Source organism: Penicillium cataractarum (assembly GCF_028827025.1).
Source record: "Penicillium cataractarum strain IBT 29864 chromosome Unknown utg000008l, whole genome shotgun sequence".
NCBI classification, from domain to species: Eukaryota; Fungi; Ascomycota; class Eurotiomycetes; order Eurotiales; family Aspergillaceae; genus Penicillium; species Penicillium cataractarum.
In genome coordinates, this window is record NW_026622744.1 from 2,741,380 (window position 1) to 2,764,121 (window position 22,742).

The following is a 22,742-nucleotide window of genomic DNA, read 5'->3' on the forward strand; positions in this document are numbered from 1 at the left end:
CCGGGCGGTTCCATCCAATCAGTCACGTCGATCTGTCACTATAGTTTAATAGCCTACCAGTCGATCCGTTTCTTTTTCTCTCCTATTTCTGGCCTGGGAGATTGGAATTTCATCTAGATAGAGTGTATCGTTGATATTTCCTATTTCTTCTGGAGCAATAATTTGTATTCTGATTAAATGATTTAAGCGAGTAAATATGACTAGTAATCGGAGTTGAGAAAGTGTTTCGCTAGATTGCAGAACCCTGGCCCGTTTAGGCAAGAGGGTAAGAATAGCAACACGTCGACCACATGGTTGGCACCTGCATGCCATCCGGTTTTTTTAGTGTTTTTTAGTCTTTTAGCGTTGGGATTGTTTTTGGTCTTAGCGTTGTTGGTTTTTGGTTTCGGTCTTTGGTTTTTTTATTTTTTTTTATTTTTTTTATTTTTCCTTCACAGGTTCGTCCATCTACTACGACTATTATTCAGTCTGTCCCAAGCTAACCCAATTCCATCCCCGGACGAACCGGGCGTCGTCCCTTTTTTTCGGTTTCCCTTCCACCTTCTTCCATTATACAACCAGTCAGCTTCTTGCGATCTGACCTGTTCGTCTCTTCCCCCCCCCCCTCCCTTCCCTTCTCACTGCATCACACTCTCTTTCTTTCCTATCCCCCCGGTACTTGCATCTTTCGCATCCGAGATTCTTCCCTTCAGATTCCCGCCACCCGTCAAGCCAGAAAGGAACAAGGCTGCGGCCGCTCGAACCATGCAGTTGTCTCGCCAGTCCACCGGTTCTTTCTCCTGCAGGTTGATTTGCATTTTCCTGCTCGTGATGTGAACCTACATAACTTCCCATATTTCCCTTTCCCCCCCGCCTCCAGTTCTTCAAGTCCAGACCACCACCACCACACTCCCCCATACTTCAATCTCCTCGTTTCCTTCATTCCCGCAATCCTTAATTCCCTTTCCCAATTCCTCCTCCCTTTTCAACCCTTGACTCTCCCACCTTAACCTTAACCTTTTCTTTCCCCCCCCTCCCCTCTCCAACCCCACTCCCTTCCCCCCCCCCAGTCGCTGATCATTAAGTCACTACCCGCGATCGTCTCTATATCCTACACTCTATACTCTATACTTCCTAGTGGCACCGGACTTTGATAGGATCTACATCTGTCACCGTCTAATTTCATCTTCGACCATTGACTGTCCGTGGTCGTCCATCTACACCCCCCACAGTACGAATTGTGATCCCGTCTGCCCCCCCTATCTTCTCACACTAACCCCCCTGCCAGCCTTTTTCGCCAGGCACCCAGTCAGCCTTATGACGGCCACCAGCTTGGTGATGCAAAACCGCCGGGGCCATGCCTCCGCCAAGCGCACGCTCCATTTACCCATTATCGCCCCGAAAGAGGAAGTTCTCGAGGGCAAATCAGACAAGAGCATGATCGCGCCGCCGCGTATCCGTCTTCCGCCGCGATCTCGGACCGGCTGTTGGTACGTTGCCCCTTCCCGCTTACAACCGCCGACAGAGAACGCTCAATGCTAATTCTTCTTCTGTTTCTGCAGGACGTGTCGGGTGAGTTCCTTCATTCTTCTGCCCACCATTATTTAGCCAGGAATCATTCAATTGACCCGCTGCTTTGGTTCGTGCATTACAGAGTCGAAAAGGTGAGAGATGCCAAAAGGCTCCGGTCTCCGTGGTTGAATTCCCTTGGCTAATCTAACATTCCTTACAGTGAAATGCGATGAGGGACACCCGCAATGTAATGTAGGGCACATTCTTCGGCTTCGGCACTTCTCTCGTTCTCGTTTTCGAGACCTCAGGCTTACCGTTCGTTCCTCGTTTAGCAATGTACGCGACTGGGTCATATTTGCGACTACCGACCGCGCCTAGCCTTTCGCGATGATACCCCGCGCATTATGGGCCGTATGGCCGATGTGAAGACCGAGGGCAATGTTGTCTGGGATCGTAAGCTCTCCTTTTTCCCCACCCCCATTTAGTGTAGCTTTTTTTTAGTCTGACCCTTTTTGTAGTCTCCTCACCAGGATCGAGTGAGGACCGGTCTGGAACCGATTACTTTTCTCTCGGAGATGCTCTCCCGGCCTTTTCACTGTTGACCTCGGATGAGGAACGCGAAAGAAAGGCCGAAACTACCACTCCAGGCACATACCATGTTATCATGGTCCCAAATAGCTTCAGCTCGTTGCCCGAGTACGCCGATGATGCGGAGAAGCTCAAGTCCACCGTCACCGAGTCCGTATACTCGGTAACGAATAGTCCCGTGAGCGTGGTCAAAACCGAGACCGACCCTACCGATGATCCCAATGTAGTCATCCTGAAGACCTTTGAGGACGTCACTCGACGCTCGTCCTCGGCTGGTAGAACCTCACGAGTATCGCCTACATCCGAGATTTCCGATCCCTTCTGCTCCCTTTCTCTATCTCCAATCATGGATTCCTTCCCATCTCCCGTTCTTGGCGAAGAACATGGCTCTTCTTCCTTCTTGGTTGACTCGCGCATGGATCACCAGGCTCGACAGAGGCAACAAGATTCGACGCTGTTTGCGCATTTCCGACACGTTGTTTGGAAGCAATTGTTTCCTCATGACCGTGGTTTGGATGACACGTACGGGTTTGACCGCAATGGTATGACTCTAAGTGTCGACTTCCTCGAGCGAGAAGCGGCCCATTTCCCTCCGGTATGTTTCGTCATCCACACTGTCAAACACTGAGCGTCTGTGTACTAATGTTGAGCAGCTCTCCCATGCCATTATGACCGTCTCGGCTCTCAGTCTCTCGCACAGCGGGACCGGACAAAACGTGGATGCGCTGCAATATTACCAGCAGGCATTCCCTTCTCTACAGATCAGCCTCCGCAACAATGACGATCTCGTCTCGGATGGACTGTTCCTGACCCATTTCCTTCTACTGATCTATGAGGTATCACCCTCTCATGCAACCCTTGCATAGTTCGAATCGTCTCATACTAACATTGCCCGCTTTCCCTTCAGGTCGCAGCCGCCGAACCCCAAGGCTCCAACCTCTGGTCTCACCATATCTCTCGTCTCCTTCACATTGCCCTCCTCCGCCGGTCCAAATTCGGCCGCGAACCACACCCCTTCATCCTCTGGTGGATCTGCCACATTGACCTCTACGCCCTGTTCAGCGGCGCAGGAACCGGCGAGTTTGTGCGCGCAATCATGGATCACCAGATGCTCCCCGGATCAGATAGTCTTCTCTACCCATCCACGACCGAGGGATACAGCGTGATTTATCCCGATGAGCATGAAAGCTTGCCTACCCTCATGCGCCTATATGCCGATACCTTTTCATTGGCGACCCAGATTGGATTCTTGGGTTCACGACTGCGTCAGGAAAAGCTGTCCGTGCCGTTCGCCGACTTCAACCAGCGATCCAAAGAGATCAGTGACTTGCGTCAAGCTCTGAACCGTCTATGGGAGGCATCTGATGTCGCCTTTTGGTATCAGCGCCAGGATAGCCTCCCACGGCGATCGCAGGAGATCCTACAGCAGTCCGCCACTTTGTTCCACGTCAGCCAGCTGTTTACCTATAGCAGCATGTGGCCTCGCCAACGACTCGAGTCGGAGTTCTCCCCCGACGGTGAGATTGACCACCACGCAGCCGAGATCCTGCGTATTGCCGAGCAGACGACACACACTCGTCGTGCTGATCGGCACTTTTTGGTTTTCCCGCTCTTCCTCGCGGGTGCTACGGCGTCTGCTAGTGGCCTGAAGATGATGGCCATGGAATTGATGACTAGCATGGAAGATGAGGAAGACGGGATGGGTCGCAATGCGGCGACCACCCGGGCTATTTTGCAGACTGTCTATGAGCGACAGTTGGAGTGTTTGATGCGTGTTGGCCATACGCTCGATGTGGATTGGGCTGATTTGATGGCTCAGGAGGGGCTGCAAATGGTCAATTTTGGGTTCTAGTCGAATCAGTGGGGGATATGGAATCTCTTTGGGAATGGTGGTAATTGGCGTTTTTCTCTCTGAGGGCATATTGAATTTGTTGGGCATATTACGTGAGTCTCTTTTTTTGGGGTGACGCCTTTTTGAGCTTTGGAAGGTTTTTGGAGCTTGTACTATTCGCATGAGTGATGATGAATGGAATGTATGTATAGAAACGAACATGACTTGTCAATAATGTGTCTATGGAACTATAAATTGGTTGTCCGAGGTCTAGACCATCAGGTAGGGCTGGTACGATCCTTAGTCATGACAAGCTTGAAACCTTAGTCAAGAGTAATCGTGAACCAAGGTACCCAACTACCAGAGATGTGATGTAAACACGAAGTAGATCTGAGAATCTCGTCCGTCGACTATCATTGGGTATTCTCTCACCTTCGGGTACATAAATCCAAGATTATTTCGACTTTAGCCAATCACAGCCCTAAATCGGTTCATCTTGTGCGAAAATATCACTTTATGCCCAAGTACACGCCGTGATGGGCCGTCACACCTGCGGGGTCGGCGTCTCGCCCAACTTGGCGCTTAGAGACAGGAAACTGGGAATTCGAGTCTAGGTTGCCAGATTATTGTCGTTACCCTCATCTTCTCGTTTCTTCTTTCTTCTCGAATACTTTACCTACATACTCCCCCTTTGCTTCCCCCTGTCGAATTTATTTTTATCACCACCCCCTATTCCCCTTATCTTTCTCTCCCCCGCCACGGGGCCTTTAGTGCCCGCTTCTGCCCCTCACTGACCAAACTCACCCCCCGATCACACCGATCGGCACATCTAGCTCCGTGATTGGTACTCTCATTGCATTCGTCCTTCAAGTGGCTGTAGTGCATTCTGCAACTTTTTTCCCCTTCCTTTCTACCTGACGATCTGCAACCTGCAACATCCCCTTACCTTCGAAGCGCGTTCGCCTCGGCCTGCATCATGAATCCAGGCGAGAGCCGTGCCATCCACCCGGACGGCGAGCTGTTCCTCACCAGCTCAACACCCAACACAAACACATCTTCCTCCGGCAGGCCGGACGGAAACAACCGCGTTGAGCCTCTGCGCATCAACAAGCGGGACTCGGCCAGTCCGCAATCTGCCTCGAGTCCACCCAACATCCCCCTCCCATACCCCGATGACCGGCCACGCCCGCAACTGCGCTCATCCAGCAGCTCCCACGATGCCCGTCCCACCGATGGGCTGCGATACAACTCGCCGCCCCCGGTCAGCGCAGGCTCAGGATCGGGCTCGGGCTCGGTCAGCCCCGCTGATTATCCGCCCGCGCTGCGACCTCGCGATGGCCGTGAACCACGAGTCGCTACTCTAGCAGAGCGTCGCGGTGCAGCGCCCAAGCCGCTCCCCGAATCACCTGGCCCTGATGCCCCGGACGCTGCTGCCCTCGCGGCGCGGCCATACCCCAAACCGCCAACGGCCTCGGCACCCGTCGAGTCGGGCGAGCAGCAATACGACTATCGCCAGCAGTACTACCCACCACCAGTCAACTCCTCGTCCCGGCCAGGCTCGAATCTAGCCCCGCCATCCTCATCCTCGTCCGGGATTAATCGCATTAGTTCAACGGCGTCGACATCGACGACCCGCGCACAGCGCGGATCTCCCCCGCCCCCGGAGACTCCTATCGTTGGTCCCGGCCAGCAACCGGGCTCGGATATCGAGGCCCGGTATGCGGCGGCGGGGATTGCGGGGACAGGCACGCTAGCGGGTCTGCAGTCGCAGAGCTCGGCGGCTCAGAGACGGGCTGAGCAGTATGTTGGGCAGCAGCCGACCTTTGGTCAGCAGGAGTCGCAGAGGCCGTGGACGCCGACGGAGTTGCCGGGGTCGCAGCCTCATGGGCCGCCTACGGTTTATCAAGGTGCTGAGGTGGTTAGTGCTGCGCAGATTGGCCAGGCGCAGGCGCAGCAACATCCGGGTCAGTATGGTAGCCCGCCACCGCAGCATCCTAGCCAGTACGGCAGTCCTCCACCGCAACATCCCAGTCAGTACGGAACTCCTACGCCGCAGGCTCAGCAAGCGCAGGCGGTTCCCTTGGACCAGCAGTCGAGAATTCATGCGAATGCGCTGGAGCATGATATGGATCGTATGCGCATCAGCGATGAGCCTCCTCCTGCTTATTCGAGTGTCTCTGGCGCGGGTGCTGCTAATGGGTATCCGAACGAGAAGCCAGGTGCTGCCGCGGCGGGTGTCGCAGCGGGTGTAGCGGCTGGAGCTGCTGCTGGAGCTGTCGCTGGGCATCCTGCTGTTGCCAACCAAGCTCACCCTGCTATCGTGTCTGCGCCCTCTCCTGCGCCTACTGCCTCGACGGAGGGTCATCCTGCCTTTGCGAATGATCCGCGCCAGCAGTCTGGCGCGGGGCAGTCGCCTCAGAATGCTGTTGCTAATGGCCAAGCTCAATATTTGCAGCAGCAGCAGCAGCAACAGCAACAAACTCAGCAACAAGCTCAGCAAGCACAGCAAGCGCAACAGTACCCGGCACAGGTTACCTCCCCTGGACCCTCTGGTCCCCCTCCAGCATCTCCTCCACCTTTGCCAGAGGGCTGGATTGCACATCTAGATCCGAATTCTGGCCAGTACTATTATATCCATCTGCCCACGCAATCAACGCAGTGGGAGTTCCCTAAGGGTCCCACGCCTCTGAACCTGAACGAGACCCCTCTTTCTCCCGTGGGAAGCGTATACAGTAGCCACCCTCTGACATCCCCTGGTCTATCAGCCTTTGGCAAACCTCTGGCCTCTCCGGGTGTCCCTCTGACTCCTGGCTTTGAGAGCTTGCAGTCACCGATGGCGGGATTCACGGGTCCTCCACCAAGCAGTGGAATGGATATCTATAAGACCGCCCCGACAAACGGTGTCTATTTCGGTCCCTATCTGCGATACACGAACATGGACCTCGAGCGCGGTCTCTGGCTAGGATCTATCCTCCTCGTCACTGACGCCGCCCAACCTCCAACGATCCACCTCCATCAAAGTGTGGACCTATCTCCGAACCCGCGCCAGCTTAAAGCAATCAACATCGCCGCACACCAGCGATGGACCTTTTATAAGTACGAGATCGACCTGCAAATGGACGACGCCGGTCCCGCGAAGTGGACCTACGCCATTACCTCACATCTCGGTTGCACACGATACGAGTTCCTCGTCGCTGGCCGACACGAGACGAACTGGCGTTTCATCGCAACATCCGGCAACGATTTCTCATTGAATGTGAACGCGAACGAGCGCGCGCGCCTCGGCGGCGTCGGTTTCATGTGGAAAGATATCATGCAGAAACACAATGAGATTGGCGGGTTCCATACACAGCTTTGTCTGGGCGGTCAGATCTATGCTGATCGGATGTGGAAGGAGATTCCTTGTTTGAAGCAGTGGCTTGCTATTAGTGGCAAGGAGGCGAGGAAGAATGCACCATGGACGGCGGCGAATCAGCAGGATGTCTCGCATGCGTATTTCCATTACTATACGAGTCATTTCGATCAGCCGTATTTGCGAGAGAGTTTTGCGCAGATTCCTTATATTTGCCAGATTGATGATCATGATATGTGAGTAAGACTCTTGGAGTGATAAGATTGCGTGTGGGTCGGGACTTGAGCTGACATTTATGTGTTTAGTTTCGATGGCTTTGGATCGTATCCTGAGCACATGCAGTTCTCTAATATGTTCAAGAACATTGGACGCATTGGTATCGAGATGTATCTCCTTTTCCAACACCATACTACCCTCGACATCCTCCGCAATGTCAACAACGACACCGACCTTTTCACCATCACCGGCACGGGTTGGCACTTTGTCAAGTACCTCGGCCCCGGCGTCGTCGTCGTCGGACCCGACTGCCGCTCAGAGCGAAACCCGCACCAAGTCATGGCCGGTCCTACTTACCAGGGCCTCTTCCCCAAAGTGGCCATGCTGCCGCCGAGTGTGCAGCACTGTCTGTGGATGGTCTCTATGCCGTTGATCTACCCCCGTCTTGAGACGGCCGAGCATATTGCACAGACCGTTGCTACCGGCAAGAGAGCCGTTACTGGCGCGTATAATGTACTTGGTAAAGTGACCAGCTCCGTTGCTGGCGTGGTTGGCGCAAAGGAGTTTGTTGGTTCGGGCTTCGACTCTGTTAAGCGGGCTGTTGGAAAGTCCGGGCTTATGGGAGGTATTCTGAGTCCATTTGGCGAGTTTGATCTGATGGATGAGTTGCGCGATCAATGGACGCATGAGTCCAAGGTACGCCCTTCTCCCTATCTATTTCCAATCATCCCTTCACCTAACTAACCCCCCTCTCAGGACCTTGAACGCACATACCTCATCCGCACCCTCCAAGGAATCGCCCACCAAAAATCCCTCCGAATGACCTTCCTCTCCGGCGCCGTCAACGTCTGCGGCGCCGGCCTAGTCCACGACCCCTCCCAACCCTCCGACCACAAAACAATGTACCAACTCATCTCCTCGCCCATCGTCAACACCCCACCCCCCTCCTACGTCGTCAAACTGCTCCACAGCAACTCCAAACCCCTCTACGTCCCCGCCAACGGCCACCGCTCCTCCGCCCAACCAACCGATACAAAGGAGGACATGATGGAGATCTTCCAGACGGACGTTAACGGCCAGCCGCGCGAGCATAAGAAACTCATGGCGCGACGGAATTATGTTGCTATCGTTGCGTATGATCCGGATGTTGTTTCGACGCCGGCGTTTGGAATGCAGCATCAGGCTTTTAGTGCGCAGAAGGCTAAGTTGAGTCTTGCGGCGGACTTTATGGTGCAGGGGGATGGGGCGTATGCGAATGTTGTTAAGTTTGGGCCGGTTATTGTGCCTAGTTTGGAGGCTGGGAAGTAGGGAATGAGTTGGGATGGAACTTGTGGTTATGAATTTTGTTATGAATTACCTATGCTCTTTTTTGATTCTGTTCATAGCTTTGGACTTTTCTCTGATTTGTTTTTGGGCGTTCTTAGATATTCATCTACGTACATTTTGACAGTTGACTTGTGTACTTGGCTTCGAGCTTTTTCATTCTTTGACATAGTTTCGACAGTGGAAATCTGCATTTACATTTGCAAGATCAATCCTTAGTTTAGCGAGTCCACTATGTACGTAAGCTAGAACCTAGATGCATCCCCCTTGAGAGGCTCAGATCTATACAAATATCAGAGATCCCATATAAACAAATCTCAAACCCCAACTCCAAACACCCGCTCAATCATAAACCAAAATCCCGACTATCCGAACAGATCACCCCCGGGTAGACACAACCCAATCCGCCAGAAATAATCCCGATGCGCATAGAAAAGCTCCCACAATCTATACCTCGCCGGAATAAGCGACCAGTTCCAGTGCCGAGGATATAAGGGAGCCGTCTCATCCTGCGCATTGGATGCACACTTTGCACCGACACCTCTCCTCTTACCCAGCACCTGCTGCTGGCCACCATTCTCCAAATTTTCCCCATCAACTACACACGGATCAACCGGTGTATCGAGGATATCCAAGGAAACGTCCATATCCCTGAAGACATCAAACAATGAAGCCGCAGACGCTTCAGCGCCGGCAATACACTTCCCATCCTCATCGCCGGTACACGCCCACACATCCTCCCTCACCGGTGGCAACGCAGCCTTGGAAATAAACACTTCCCCGGCATGCGGCGCATACCCCCACTCCCGCAGCGGCAACAACGGCACGGGATCATCAACATGCGTAACGCGACGAATACGCGCGATCTCAGGATCGTCAATCCCGTCTTGACTAGAATTCCCAATTTGGAACACTTCATCCAGGAATCCCACAAAGGGGGTATTCCCAACCATAGGTGCACCGAAGGTGGTTACTAGCGGGTCCCAGCCTTTCAAACGCATTTCCAAACCGGCGAGTGTCGCGACTGCGCCGCCGAGGGAGTGGCCGACCAGTGTTACTTCGTAGTCTGGATATGTTTGCAGAGCTGATAGTACTGTGGGGAGGATTGTTAGACGGGTGTTTAGCCAGGATTTCATGAAGCCGGCGTGGACGGTGCAGTTTTCGCAGTGGAGGGTTAGTGGGGCGGTGCTTGTTTGGTTGTCGTTGTCGTTGTCGTCGCCCGTGTAGGGGATGTAAGATTGTGGGTAGGCGGAGAGATCTATTATCGTGTTTGTAATCGAGTATGTACCCCGGAAAGCGATGACGATGCGCTTTGGGCCTGGTGCGTGCGAGAGTGCGATGTAGCCGCATGAGTCGGAGAGGAGGATACCCGTGTTCCATGTCTGGACTGTGATTTAGTATTTGGACTTGAACTTGGATTTCTTGCTATTGCAGCGGTGTTGGACTTACCTCTATTAATTCCAAGTTTGGAAACTCCGCGCAGTGACTCAGACACTGGAATGGTTTCTGGACTCCCGTCGTTCCCACGCAGTAGGATATGTCTACCAGCCGGGATAACTCCTCGAGGGAGTTGAATAGTTCATTTGAGACTGGTTTGGGATCATTTTGCGCCGTTGTTAGTCCGAGGAGGAAGTTGGCTACACACCAGAGTGTGAGGCCCCCGAGGCGCAACATGTTGGCGGGGTGGGGAAGGGAAAGAGGGTCGTCCGTTGAAGAATCCGGGGAAGTTGATGCGATTAGGTAAGCGGTCATGTGGGGCGTCAACGTGATGGGGTCTGGATGATGACATCATGAGATGGACCCGAGTCAGGTACAGTGCCCATGCTAAGGTTACTTCAACGTACGTAAGGGGCAATACTGATTCGCCATAACTGAAGTGGCCTGACTCTCTATAAGTAACTTTCAAATAATGGTAGAGTAGGATTGCACTCGATACGGTCCAACGATCCAGCATCCCCACCGCTTCAACCACCATTCTCGTACTGATCACATATCTACAGGGAGGTAGACATCGCACAGAGATTGGTCCATCGCAAAACAAAAGTGTGTCTTCTTTACTCCTAATCTCAAGTATCAGCACTTCTCTCCGTCATGACTCATCTCAGTCTTACTGGAGATACTAAAATTATAAACGCTGAGCGCATTTTCATGCGACAGTTCAAGAACCAGCTGGAACTTCAAAGAGCCCTCTCTGGCGATAAACTACTCGCTCTCTTTGGCGACACACTCCTTCGCCATGTTCTCGTCAAGGAGTGTGTTCGTCGGCAGGCCACCCGTCGTCAGTGTCACAATTTGTAAACCCTCACTGTGAAGACATAGATCTAACATGACCCTCTTCCTTTAGACTGCATAAATACCGTTCTCCAGCAAAAGGTTTCTAACGCCTATCTCTCCAAACAGGGGCTCTCCACGGTCTTAGCCGAGTGTGCCTAAATTAACCCTGCACAAGGAAATATCATATCTCCTGGTCCTGTGGCGGATACCGTCGAGGCTATTATTGCAGCGGTGTTTTATGATAGCGCGGAGGATATGCGAGTTGTTGAAAGCGCCATGGAAACTTTGGATATATGCTGGCCCTAGGGATGCCTCTATTACAGGTAATGTCACATGTAATCGTGTCTCTGAAGTTTGAGGAACTGTTTGCATTAATCGAGCCTATGGTTTATAGGTACTCCACATAAGGGCCTACGGATGATTCCCCGCCCGGGCTGGTTGGTCGGCTTATAAGGTGCGACGGTAGCCCTTAGGGACACGGGACGATATGCATCGTGTATCATTGTCGCCGTGTTTCTACGAGGACTACCGCAGCTTGTAGTCCGGCCCACTTGCTCTGGCGGGGAAGCTTCTGCATACCCTTGCGTGGGGGAAATGGGGCTTTTTCAAGCTGCGTTACAATACATCGATCCTCTGAAGCGGATTAAAGAGACTATATTGAGCGCTTGCTGATACTAAAAGTAGGGTGCTGCCATGATATGGTACGTGAAACGAGGGAAAGCTTACTACTCTTCATCAACTGAAGAATAGATTGTCTACGGTTATGGATTTGAATGGATTACGGATGTTTGATCAACTGAAGATTTGGTTTTTGTCATTTCGCTATTATGACATGCTTTTATAACAGTGCGAAGTTGAAGATGTTTAAAATTAAACAATTACGAAAGCAGAAAGGCTGTGTGGGTTTTGAATTGTTGAATGAGATGAAATGCAATATAAACCAATCCAAGTCTAGAATGAATCCCAAGTCCCTATCCCTAATCCCAACCTCAAACGCCACCAACCAATCAAGTAATCCAATCTGTCAACTCCACATCATCAATTTGAAAGTCAAACGGCTCCAAATCACCAACTTCTGCAGAACTAGAACTCCCATACTGCTGATTCAACTCAGAAGGATTAACAGTCTCAGTCGTCGGCGGGATATCATTCGTACAATACCCTACCTGTTCCGAAACCTTGCGATAAAACGAGTCGCAAAGTCGCCACGCTCGTTTCGCGCCCGGACTGCGGGTTGAAATTGCGTGTAACCAACAGATAGCCTTTTTCGCGAGCCAGACGAGATGCGGTGTACTATCTCGTACGTGCATGCATCCGATTGATAGTTCGAAGAGGACGATTTTCGCTGCGTGGGAGATATAGTGGAGGACACTCCACCATGGGAACATCTGGTAGAGTTGTACCGTGTTTGGTTGATCGGGTAGCAAGTCGAGGATTTGTTTCGCGGCGTCCAGGGTCATCATTGCCATATTATGGTTGAGCATTTGTGGTTGGTCCGGACCAAGTTCGTCTCGTCGACATAGCCAGAGACGACCGAGTACGATTCGAGCACTTTGGTAGTGGAATGCGAGACCGAGCTTGTACCGCATCTGGCTCACGCTGCTTTGGAGATCGACTGTTGTGAAGTCCAGAGATGATGGGAGGCTTTTCTTCCAGTATTCGATGCGAGAACGGAGGTCGTCGATTCGTTTCTCGCTGTCGATCCAGATGGAGGATACGTGGATCTGGTTGACGATTTCTTCGATGATGACGGCCAAGTCACAGTAGAAGAGGTAGAAGAGGCCCGCATTGGGCTCCAGGAACTTAAGCCATGCGTCATCTCTTGGTGGAGATTCTTGTTTAGTGTTTTTGCTGTAGCCATCGCTTGGCCAAATCTTTGAGCTTGGCATGATTGTTTGGAGCCATTGCGTTCGGACTCCGGGATGTTGAAGTAGAGCCGAGGCTGAAGAGTCGGTTTCGAATTCTTCTTCTTCGAAAGGTATTGGCAGAGGCGGGGCATGTTTGTCTTTGGGGATCGACGAGATATGACCAGAAATAAGGCCCAGTGTTTGCTCAAGGGTGTAAAGACACCACCAGAGTCGGAAGCGAGCCTCTCTCAGTTTTGCTGGCAGCTTGTTGGTGAGACTTCGGTTCACACCAAGCGTGACTGCTGATCTCGCAGCCAAAGCAGAAATTCTCCATGCCCTGCCAATTTGATCGGTTGCAAGCAGATAGAAAGCAACCAGCCCCTCGAGTTGCACTTGTTGAAGGTTTGGGGGACTGAACAACTCTTCGCCCGTCAAGCTCAGCAGCCTTGCTCGATTGAAATATAGGAAGTGGTCATTTTCCTCGCCGCGCCACGGTGCCTGAGTAAGGTGGCCATATTTGGCCGCAATGGCGAAGATCACGTTCAAAATTGCCAACCACTTGTCGCCTGGTTGTTGCCCTTGATCCCAAAAGCTCTGGTATTGGATACGGAAGAGCGGTCGGTTGATCATGGGGAAACCAGGGTGCACGTTATTCCAATACTCCTCGAACAAAAGATCTGAAAGTTGTCGCGATGGCATGCCGTACTTGTTGACAGGCTGGGGGACGTTCGTGGCGAAGTCTCCAAGAGCGTAGTCGAGTGTATCCGTCGTGACTCCGTCGGCGACTTGCTCCTCGTCCTTCCCATCTGGTTCTATCTGGCCGAATTTTGGGTCTAGCCATTGCTCGTTCTCCGAGGGCGGGTTGTTCTGATCGTTGTGATCCACGTCGGTGGAATTCTCGCCTGAACTATTCTCATCTTGCGTCGCAGGTGTGGGGAGTTGAATTGTCTCCGGCAGATCATCCATCAATGATTGGTACTAAAATTTATATCAGTCGAGTCTCGAAGGAGTTTTGGGGAAGGTTCACCTATCAATCCTACCTTTTGCAAAGTAGAATGAGCCCATTGGGCCTTCGCGTTTTCAGCAGTGCCAAGCAAATCTTGGACGAACTTTCTGTAATCTTGTACCAAAGCGGAGAGATCATTGGCCTCCCTAGACATTTAGTTAGTATTGATAAACGCTTTCATCGCATTGGGAAGATGACGACCTACTTTTTCATTCTCTCATTCCAGCCCAATGGATAGTGACAGGCCAGATCGAGCTCACGACATTGTCGACAAACGGGTTGTTCGCCACTACATTTTACCTTTCGCGATCTACACGACGAACATGCCCGTGGCACCCGGCCTATAGACGGCGGGCCCAGACTGTTGACATCCCGTGGGATAGCAACCTTTGCGTTGGGCGCGCGTCCTCTAGAACCATTGGCATCACTACTGTCTACGGGGACAGAGTCAGCCAAAGGCGACTCCTCTGGACGAGGAGTGGGCAAACTATTCACCATTTCAACCCCTTGAGGAGAGCGCGTAGACCAGGCAGAGCGACTACTCGGTGTTGAAGAGGCACTTTGCGGTTCGGACGGCCTGGAGTGCGCCACCTTAGATGACTTGGTCGCGACAATGTCATCCGCACCCAGTCGGTCCGCATGTCTAGACAAGTCTCTCTGCGCCATTGAAGTCTGCTTTCCGTTGGAAATGACAGAGCCTCATGGGCTGTCAATCTTTTCACATGCCCGAGTGCGTTGCTCGGTAGGGTCCGAGCGTTGGGGGTTTTGAAGGATAGACGATTATCGCGAGTGGGATCGATAGTAGTGTAATGGCCGTGGAGGTCAAAGGGTAGGAGTATGTTCAGTATGTCAAAGGTCTGACATGTGTTCGTGATGATTGCTTTGGGATAATGTGGATGTCGATCTTTCGACCGGGGGGGACGGAGTACGTAAGTAAATATATACCTCGAGAGGGCAGGTCATGAAGTCATTCGGGAGGATTCACCACAGTTCTCGAATTCCCTAAAAAGTCTTTCTTCGTGCGCCACGAGTCTGTACTTCGGACCGGCGCGAGAGAATTGGCGTATTTTGGGATTGATTATTGGCCGATCATGATCTATACGGTGGGATTGACAGGGCTGAATTTGATCTGGCTCTGACGTCATGATCCCCACTTTCGCCACTTACGCCTGAGGCTGCAATCTGTGCACATTCACTCTCTTACGATCATGACGATCAAGCCCTACAAATTCTCAACACAATTGGCCTGATCAGCTTCATTCGGCGGCAAATGAACTCCACTGACTATTCATAACTCCCGGGACGAACCGTTGAGCCGCCTCGCACTGTCACAACTTTATCAAAAAGCCAATTCCTCGTCTCGTCAAGTCTTGCATAGTCCCAACTACTTTATCTTCATCATACCCCCACAAGTTAGAACGTGGGGACTAGGTAGCGCCATAGACGTCGAGCTGGGACGATAGCCACACTATCATCCCTTACTCGGCGAAACCTTGCATTTCTCGCGCGAGAATCTCGATGCTCGCAGGGACCCTGCCTTTGGACCTGACGATCCCAAGGGAACTGCCCTTCGATATTATGAACTATTGCCTTATGGAACTCATACCTATTGTCTATTCAGTATAGAGTGTGACGTGACATTCTTCAAGACTGTGGCGTCATTCCAGACCTCGACCCAAGGTGCGCCAACGACGCTGATGACGTCAGCGGAGCATCGTAGAATAGTAGAATAGTGACTGTGAATACGAGTCCCATTGTATCCCTGGATCACACATGGCCTATGATGAATGTGGTTGTGGTTGACGGCTCGGGCAGAATAATGGAAGGGTAGAAGGAAATCGAAGCTTGTCCACGGGCTAGAATCCCATGGACCGCGTCTATGCAGAGCTCTATTATCATTGGCGGAAACTATTGACAACCACGGATGGTCCGAAACCTGTTTCGAGGGTCTGGACCACCTCACCGATCAGATGCGTGGGGTAAAGCACCCCCTGATATAGATCTTTGCTCTTCAAGTTCGTGCCAAAGGATGAAAGGCACCTATTTAACCAAATAGACCTTCGTGGCGATAGGTGCCTACATTCCTGATTTCTACAGTGGGCGATCAAGCCATGGACGATCCCGACATAAAGACCCATCAGGTTAGCGGGTGTACTTTTGATCTTACGGGGAGGTTTGTTAGCCGAGATCGCGAGGTCCACGCTCTTTGGTGGGATTTACTGACCTACTGCTTGTAGATACTCGGATCCACAGCTGCTAGGAATAGGAACACACAGTGTCGTGTGGTAAGGCGCGCTTGCAACTCTAGCGATGAATAGTTCTCCATATCTGACCGTGCTTCCTCTGCAGTGCCTGTACTGATATCTTGACCAAAGAGGGCGTTGCGATCAAGAAAATCTCTAAACCGTTCAACTCCAAAATCGATGCGAAACGGACTGCCAGGGAGGTTAAATTGCTCAGACATCTCTCCCATGAAAATGTATGTCGATCGCTGCTCGATGCTCATTCATCGACTAACCCCGTTGCCAAAGGTAATATCGTTGCGTGACATTTTTGTCTCGCCTCTAGATGATATGTTTGTGGACCTATAATTTTCTAGAATACCTGAGCTACATCGAATATCTACTAACTGAATGGTAGATACATTGTCACTGAGCTTCTTTCCACCGACCTGGAGCATATCATCCGATCCAGACCGATGGAGAATCGGTTTGTCCAGTATTTCTTCTACCAAATCATGGTATATTCATCTCTACATAATTTTCTTCACTTTTTACAGATCCTCAACTAACTCATTTTTCCAGCGTGCCTTAAAATACATTCACTCTGCCGGCGTGGTCCATCGTGACCTCAAACCGAGCAACATCTTAATAGATGAAAACTGTGATCTCAAAATCTGTGATTTCGGCTTGGCACGAACAGTTGATCCAAGGATGACGGGCTATGTCACAACAAGATTCTACCGGGCCCCTGAGACGATGCTCACCTGGCAAAAGTATAATGTTGAGGTCGATATGTGGAGCGCCGGGTGTATCTTGGCAGAGATGATTGAAGGATCACCTCTGTTTCCGGGACGTAATCACACGGACCAATTTTTGGTTATTGCGGATCTCCTGGGTTCTATTCCCCATGAGGTGATCAAGGCTATATGCTCGAAAAGCGTACGTATTACGCCGCCCAGACTATTATATAGACTAACATTTCTAGCAGACATTTGAGTATATCACCAAGCTACCTAAACGGGTAAAGATGCCTTTTGCGAAGAAAATCAAACAGGCTTTTCCAGATGGTATGTCCTGCCAACCGTCAAATGGGTACAAGGTGCTAAGTACATTATAGCTCTTGACTTATTGGAAAATCTACTGGTGTGGGACCCAGAGAAACGAATAACCGCTGAAGCCGCTTTAACCCACCCATATCTGAGTCTATACCACGATCCAACCGACGAGCCTATAGCAGACCAATCATTTGATTGGTCTATTCTAGACGCAGATTACCCACTTGACACTTGGAAGAGTCTTGTGTACGTTCTTGCTAGGTCTATGAAAAGCTCACACTCATGTTCCAGTCTCTAACAGCTATTCTAGATATTTCGAGATTTTGGATCACTTTGGGGGCGCTCTTGGCAGTTAATCGAATGCAAGGCTAGTATAATCATAAGGCTGACAAGAACATGAAGCTTAGCTTGAAGATTAGGGTGGAGACCAATTTTTGGGGCTACTCTTTGATGACTTTACGGTTTGCCCGATTATATGTAAGGGCAATGTTGACTTTGACATGTCCGCAGTGCGAGCAAATAGTACACTATTCAGTCCGAGTCTCGCGAATCAGTCCCCTAACAATACCCCAGAAAGAAACAGGCTCATAGACTAAGGCGAGCATCTCAGATGTCACTAGACGTGACACTCGAGAGACTCATAGAGGCGACTGCCACAGTGGTGGATAGACTCACACCTCTAACATGCTGCCAATGCCATACTCTAAAGTTACTGGTTCACCCCAGGCCTTAAAACAGCGAAGAGGGAAGAAAGGAGTCCAGGGTCCTGCGTTGGGCGATTCATCTGCGAGGACTTTTGTACTTCCTGCCTAGGCTAGTTCAAGTATTTTGTTTGTTGCCCAATACTCAGCTTGTTTGTTTGATGCGTTGTTGCCAACCAACCCCCGGCCACTTTTCACCTCCTACCCCGCTTGGACTTTGACAGCGCGCCTGCTTCTCGTCTTCTATCTTCTAAATAATTTCTCATTTCGCATTTTAAATCTTTCTTCCTACCCTTCCATTACATCTCTTCAGTAACAAATACGGCTTGCAACCACTTCACCTTTTTGTCATCAGTATGGATACCCACGACGTCTCGAATGTTCCGGAGTACTTTCAGCACCTTCAGTTACAGAAGAAAAATCTGAAAAACGCGCAGGCAGTCAAGGGATGTCCAGCAAGACCCCAAAAGTCTAGAGATGAAATCTTGATGCAGTTCATGTTTCGACAAATGATGAACCCAGAAACTCCTGCTGATCCGAAGCATATCCGATCCTCATTCCTACCCCCTGCGTACCCTCCCTGTGTTACTCCATTCAGCAAGTTGAAAAAGGTCATGATCAAAAACTTATATCTTGAAACTCATCATCGGGAACAGTACCTCCTTCTGAGAACGGTCACTCGGACAGATACAATCACTGCTGTGATGGCCATCGTAGAAGATGAAGACGGAAGTGTTCTCATGATACAGCTCTACAACCAAGAGCAAGAGCTATCGGGCCCACAGAGTCTCAGAGAGGGTACAGTTCTTGTTGTGAAAGAGCCCTATGTGAAAGTAATGGCAGACGGGGACTATGGGATTCGAGTGGACCATCTCTCGGATGTCAGATTTATCCCTGAGTTTGACGAGCTAGTTCCCTTATGCTGGAGGAAACGGGTCACGCAGGCGGATGAGAACGCCTCTTTTTGGAAGGCGAAAGGAAACGAGCATTTTAATCAGGGTGATCATCAATCGGCAATCCAACGGTAAGCCGAAACAGATTTGCTGTGCCTAATAGAGATGCTAAGAACAACTTCAGCTATTCAAAGTGCTTGGAGACCCGTTCCTCGCCCGAATTGCAGGTGACAGTACAGCTCAACCGTTCCCTTTCATTTTTGAAAAGCTATTGCTTCGATGCAGCGTTGAGAGATGTGGAAGATGTCTTATCAATATCAGAGCTGTCAGAAAAGGCTCTTTTCAGAAAGGGCCAAGCCCTATATCAACTTCGAAGGTTCAAGGAATCATGTGAAACTTTTGCACTACTCACAGAGAAGTATCCAGATAACACCCAGGCTGCTCATGAGTATGCACGAGCATCTTCTCGGCTTGTGGAGCAGGAGAGTGGGAAATACGAGTTCAGAAAGATGATACTCGAGGCCAAGAAGCGTCAGCCCCCGAGACTTGACCGCGGTACCTACATTGGTCCTGTGGCTGTGAAGCAGACTCAATCTCATGGAAGAGGACTCTTCACAACTCAGGCAGTGAAGGCAGGCGATCTTCTGTTCTGTGAAAAGGCATTTGCTCACGCTTTCCACGGTGAAGATTCCCCAAAGGGTCTCCGTCTATTACTCAATGTCGACATGGACAAAGCTACGATTGGTACCCAAGTAGAGCTTATTGAATTGATTGTTCAAAAGCTTTACAAAAATCCATCTTTGCTACCAGACTTTGTCAATCTTCATCACGGCACATACAAATCAGTGGATTACCTACAGGGGGGTTTTACGGTCGTAGATACGTATGTCAGTGCTTCCCCATCTTGATACGAAATCTAACACCGTCCAGTTTCCTCGTTGAGAGAATCATCCTCTTAAACGGTTTCGGGTGCCCTCTTCTCTCCCACGAGAGTCACATTCACAGTATGAAAGGAGATTACGGTTCTGCCAAAAAGGCCAATGAACGGTTTCATTCCAGTGGTGTCTGGTCTATGGCGTCATACATTAACCATTCTTGTCTGAGCAATGCTCGTCGTTCTTTCATTGGAGACATGATGATTGTTCGTGCTTCAAGGGACCTGCCTCCTAACACCGAAATTACCTTTTGGTACAAATCGCCCATGACCGACGATCCCAAAGAATCCCCCGTCAACCTACAGCACTGGGGTTTCAAGTGCGATTGCATATTATGCCAAGATACACGAAGCCTTAGCAAGGATGTTCGATCAAACCGAAACAAACTTTTAGCCGACCTTCGAAGATTATTCAAGAGACCCAAGATGAATTTGCCAAAGATTGAAGACACAATTTCTACTCTAGCAGGCACATATCACCGACCAGCTTCTGAAATCCCTCGTCTTGAACTTGATTCGCCATATCTGTCTCTTGCTGCGATCTATGCTTCATCTGGCAAACACGAAAAGGCTGTGAAATTCGGAATCAAGAGCCTAGAGTCACTTGGGTTCGTTATAAAAGGGGGAGATATTCCTCATATCTCAGATGCTCCATTAGTTGTCCAAAAATGGGGCCTGATGACCGATGCAGTGGTGGCATGCTGGATGATTCTGTGCAATGCATTTCGAGAGCTCGCGCCTACTCTCGCGTCTCAAGCTGAAGGATATGCCAGAGTCTCCTACAAAATCTGCGTTGGCGAAGATGAGACTTTTGATCGGACATACAGCAGGCTATCAAATCGGGTGGATGGATTTTTGACAACTTCAAAGTAGCCATGCGAGCGCATAACGCGACGGCTATATGTTTTTTTTCAACTCATGAGGTAGCTTGACCTTACAAAGGGGCAGTGGACGGTCAAGGGGCAGCTAGCTGGATGTCCAAAGTTGCGCATGCAAAGCCAGCCGTTTCTAGTCTCGAATGCGATCTTTTCTGTGCCGATTTCACAGGTCCTCGTATTCTAGTTGTAATTTGAGTCAGAATTATCTCCTTGGATATATCTCCCCGTCATAGCAAATGCAGTTGAATTGAGGACGGGGGTCTTTTGAATCGTACAATGTACGTAAACACTTCCAAATGACGGGGCATTGCCGACTTCAGTCCAGATAACGAGGGAACATAAGCATACTTGTCTCAAACCCTTCTTCACGTAGAAGTGGCACTTTCCTACACATCTAACTGACCACATCCTGCACACCTTGCAGACTTTTACTGTCATTAGGCCAATTATACCATGAAGTATGTTCAATTCCTACCCCGGTCAGAGGTTTGGGTCTATGGGTAGTATAATACTTAAGTGGACCAGATAACGACACGACCATCAACACCGCTAGCTGTAGTTCGGGTCATTAGCATGGATTCTCATAGACCAGTGTCAGGGGGCACTTACTGCTGAAAGAGCTCACCTGTCCGTTAGCCTCCTCAAAGACACGGATGGTGTTCACTGTGTTCTGGTGGGTCGACTTGAGCTTAGTATCCGCTGTAGTCTGACCCTTGAGATCCATCTGCCGGAACATGTTCAGCGCAGACTCCTCGCGAGCGCCGGCAGCTCCGGCACCACTCTGCTTTTCCAGAGAGCCGGCCAACTGCCATCCACTCTCGTCACCGCGGAAGCGGAAGGGCTCGCAGTCCTATTTTATACAATTAGCATTCCATCGCGATCCTGTTGGAATGTGGGAATGATCAACATACGTGTCCAGCAGCGATAATCTCGTTCTCGCCGTTCCAGATCAGACTGTTGAGAGGCAACAGACGGGTAGAGATGTTAAGCATCGCGCGGGGAGGCTGCTCCGGTGCGCTAGGGTACACGACAGTGACGCTACTGTCGTGTCCGGAGAAAGCGAGAGCATTACCGCTCGGGGAGAAGGAGACACCCTGGATCCAGCCAGCGGTGTCGTTCAGGTATTCACCACAGATAGTGTTGAAGGGGAGACGCTCGCCCCAAGCGCTCGGCTCCGGGCGCTGATCAATACCCTTGATGAAGCTGGAGAAGACGCGCGCGTGGGAGTCGGTGGAGCCCGCAGCCAGAAGCACGGAGTTGGGGTGCCAGGCAAGGGTGGTGATGGTACTGCGGATCGGCTTCTTCAGGTGCTTGGAGATCCACCAGTCATTCTCCTCCTCGAAGTAGCAGACGGCGATCACGCGGGCTCCAGAACCAACGGCGAACTTTTGCTCGGAGGGAGACCAGCGGACAAAGGTGGCGGCACGGTTGATTCGGAGCAGGACGAGGGTCGGCTTCCAGCCAGTAGCGGTCTTCTCCCAAACATAGGCATTGCGATCTGTGGAGTAGATGGATATTCATCAGTTGGCGAAATCGATAGTTAAGGGGGAGTACAATTCTAACCCTGGGAGCAAGTAACAATACGGCCACTGTTGGGAGCAATGTCAACACTAGTGACAGTCTTATCGTGGCCCTTGAGCTCGTCGCTCAGAGTGAACTTGCTGCCTGATGCTTGGTACAGCTCCACATTGTTATCCCGGGCAACAGCGAGGGTCTGTCTGTCCGAGGAAAACGAGTGGTCTGCAATTGGAGCATGGAACAGGTGGTGGACTTGAGGAGCGGCCATAATGAGGAATTCGACAGGAGGAGCTCTCTACCGTCGATGAGGGGGTATGAACGAGGGGAATGGCGTGGCAGGGCGGGAGACGGGGAAAGCTACGCAATGACGCTGACCGCTTAGGTAAAGGTCGCGAAGGCGGTCAATCTTGATCCCTCTTGAGGTCACCAAGGAAGATACACTACTGCTATGTAGAGCATTGAACTTGGTTTTAGAAGTGACTAGTGAGAATGAAGCAGGTACCAATAACCTAGGGGCTGCCATACTCACTTTGGCTTAACTTTAGATATGGTTTTCAGTCTAATCCGCAATATGCAGGTCACTCTCTGTTTACTATCGCCCTTGAGATCATAT

At 50.8% G+C, this 22,742-nt stretch overlaps 8 protein-coding genes across 8 annotated transcripts; 5 read left to right on the top strand and 3 right to left on the bottom strand.

The window, feature by feature from the left end:
* Positions 1-1,296: 1,296 nt before the first annotated feature.
* On the top strand, positions 1,297-3,931 carry N7496_010144 (Zn(II)2Cys6 transcription factor; the record flags this gene model as incomplete). The annotated part of the gene is made up of 8 exons (XM_056703057.1): positions 1,297-1,469; positions 1,542-1,551; positions 1,634-1,643; positions 1,712-1,738; positions 1,870-1,944; positions 2,010-2,674; positions 2,733-2,915; positions 2,987-3,931. The coding sequence occupies 8 exons, from the start codon at positions 1,297-1,299 to the stop codon at positions 3,929-3,931; spliced, it is 2,088 nt and encodes a 695-aa protein (XP_056552057.1).
* Positions 3,932-4,886: 955 nt separating this feature from the next.
* N7496_010145 (WW domain protein) lies at positions 4,887-8,786 on the top strand (the record flags this gene model as incomplete). Its single annotated transcript, XM_056703058.1, has 3 exons — positions 4,887-7,498; positions 7,568-8,174; positions 8,235-8,786. The coding sequence occupies 3 exons, from the start codon at positions 4,887-4,889 to the stop codon at positions 8,784-8,786; spliced, it is 3,771 nt and encodes a 1,256-aa protein (XP_056552058.1).
* A 380-nt stretch (positions 8,787-9,166) lies between these two features.
* Positions 9,167-10,553, bottom strand: N7496_010146 (lipase family protein; the record flags this gene model as incomplete). Its single annotated transcript, XM_056703059.1, has 2 exons — positions 9,167-10,183; positions 10,251-10,553. 2 exons carry the CDS (start codon positions 10,551-10,553, stop codon positions 9,167-9,169), a joined length of 1,320 nt encoding a protein of 439 aa, XP_056552059.1.
* A 339-nt stretch (positions 10,554-10,892) lies between these two features.
* On the top strand, positions 10,893-11,099 carry N7496_010147 (ribonuclease III domain-containing protein; the record flags this gene model as incomplete). Its single annotated transcript, XM_056703060.1, has 1 exon — positions 10,893-11,099. One exon carries the CDS (start codon positions 10,893-10,895, stop codon positions 11,097-11,099), a length of 207 nt encoding a protein of 68 aa, XP_056552060.1.
* Positions 11,100-12,082: 983 nt separating this feature from the next.
* On the bottom strand, positions 12,083-14,594 carry N7496_010148 (Zn(II)2Cys6 transcription factor; the record flags this gene model as incomplete). Its single annotated transcript, XM_056703061.1, has 3 exons — positions 12,083-13,900; positions 13,963-14,074; positions 14,134-14,594. 3 exons carry the CDS (start codon positions 14,592-14,594, stop codon positions 12,083-12,085), a joined length of 2,391 nt encoding a protein of 796 aa, XP_056552061.1.
* A 1,445-nt stretch (positions 14,595-16,039) lies between these two features.
* N7496_010149 (Mitogen-activated protein kinase HOG1) lies at positions 16,040-17,561 on the top strand (the record flags this gene model as incomplete). The annotated part of the gene is made up of 9 exons (XM_056703062.1): positions 16,040-16,101; positions 16,166-16,213; positions 16,278-16,407; positions 16,460-16,503; positions 16,569-16,668; positions 16,733-17,089; positions 17,136-17,217; positions 17,268-17,451; positions 17,516-17,561. The coding sequence occupies 9 exons, from the start codon at positions 16,040-16,042 to the stop codon at positions 17,559-17,561; spliced, it is 1,053 nt and encodes a 350-aa protein (XP_056552062.1).
* A 701-nt stretch (positions 17,562-18,262) lies between these two features.
* Positions 18,263-20,606, top strand: N7496_010150 (TPR domain protein; the record flags this gene model as incomplete). Its single annotated transcript, XM_056703063.1, has 3 exons — positions 18,263-18,930; positions 18,984-19,682; positions 19,730-20,606. The coding sequence occupies 3 exons, from the start codon at positions 18,263-18,265 to the stop codon at positions 20,604-20,606; spliced, it is 2,244 nt and encodes a 747-aa protein (XP_056552063.1).
* Positions 20,607-21,123: 517 nt separating this feature from the next.
* N7496_010151 (WD40 repeat domain-containing protein) lies at positions 21,124-22,397 on the bottom strand (the record flags this gene model as incomplete). Its single annotated transcript, XM_056703064.1, has 4 exons — positions 21,124-21,164; positions 21,221-21,461; positions 21,523-22,109; positions 22,175-22,397. 4 exons carry the CDS (start codon positions 22,395-22,397, stop codon positions 21,124-21,126), a joined length of 1,092 nt encoding a protein of 363 aa, XP_056552064.1.
* Between the last annotated feature and the right edge of the window lie 345 nt (positions 22,398-22,742).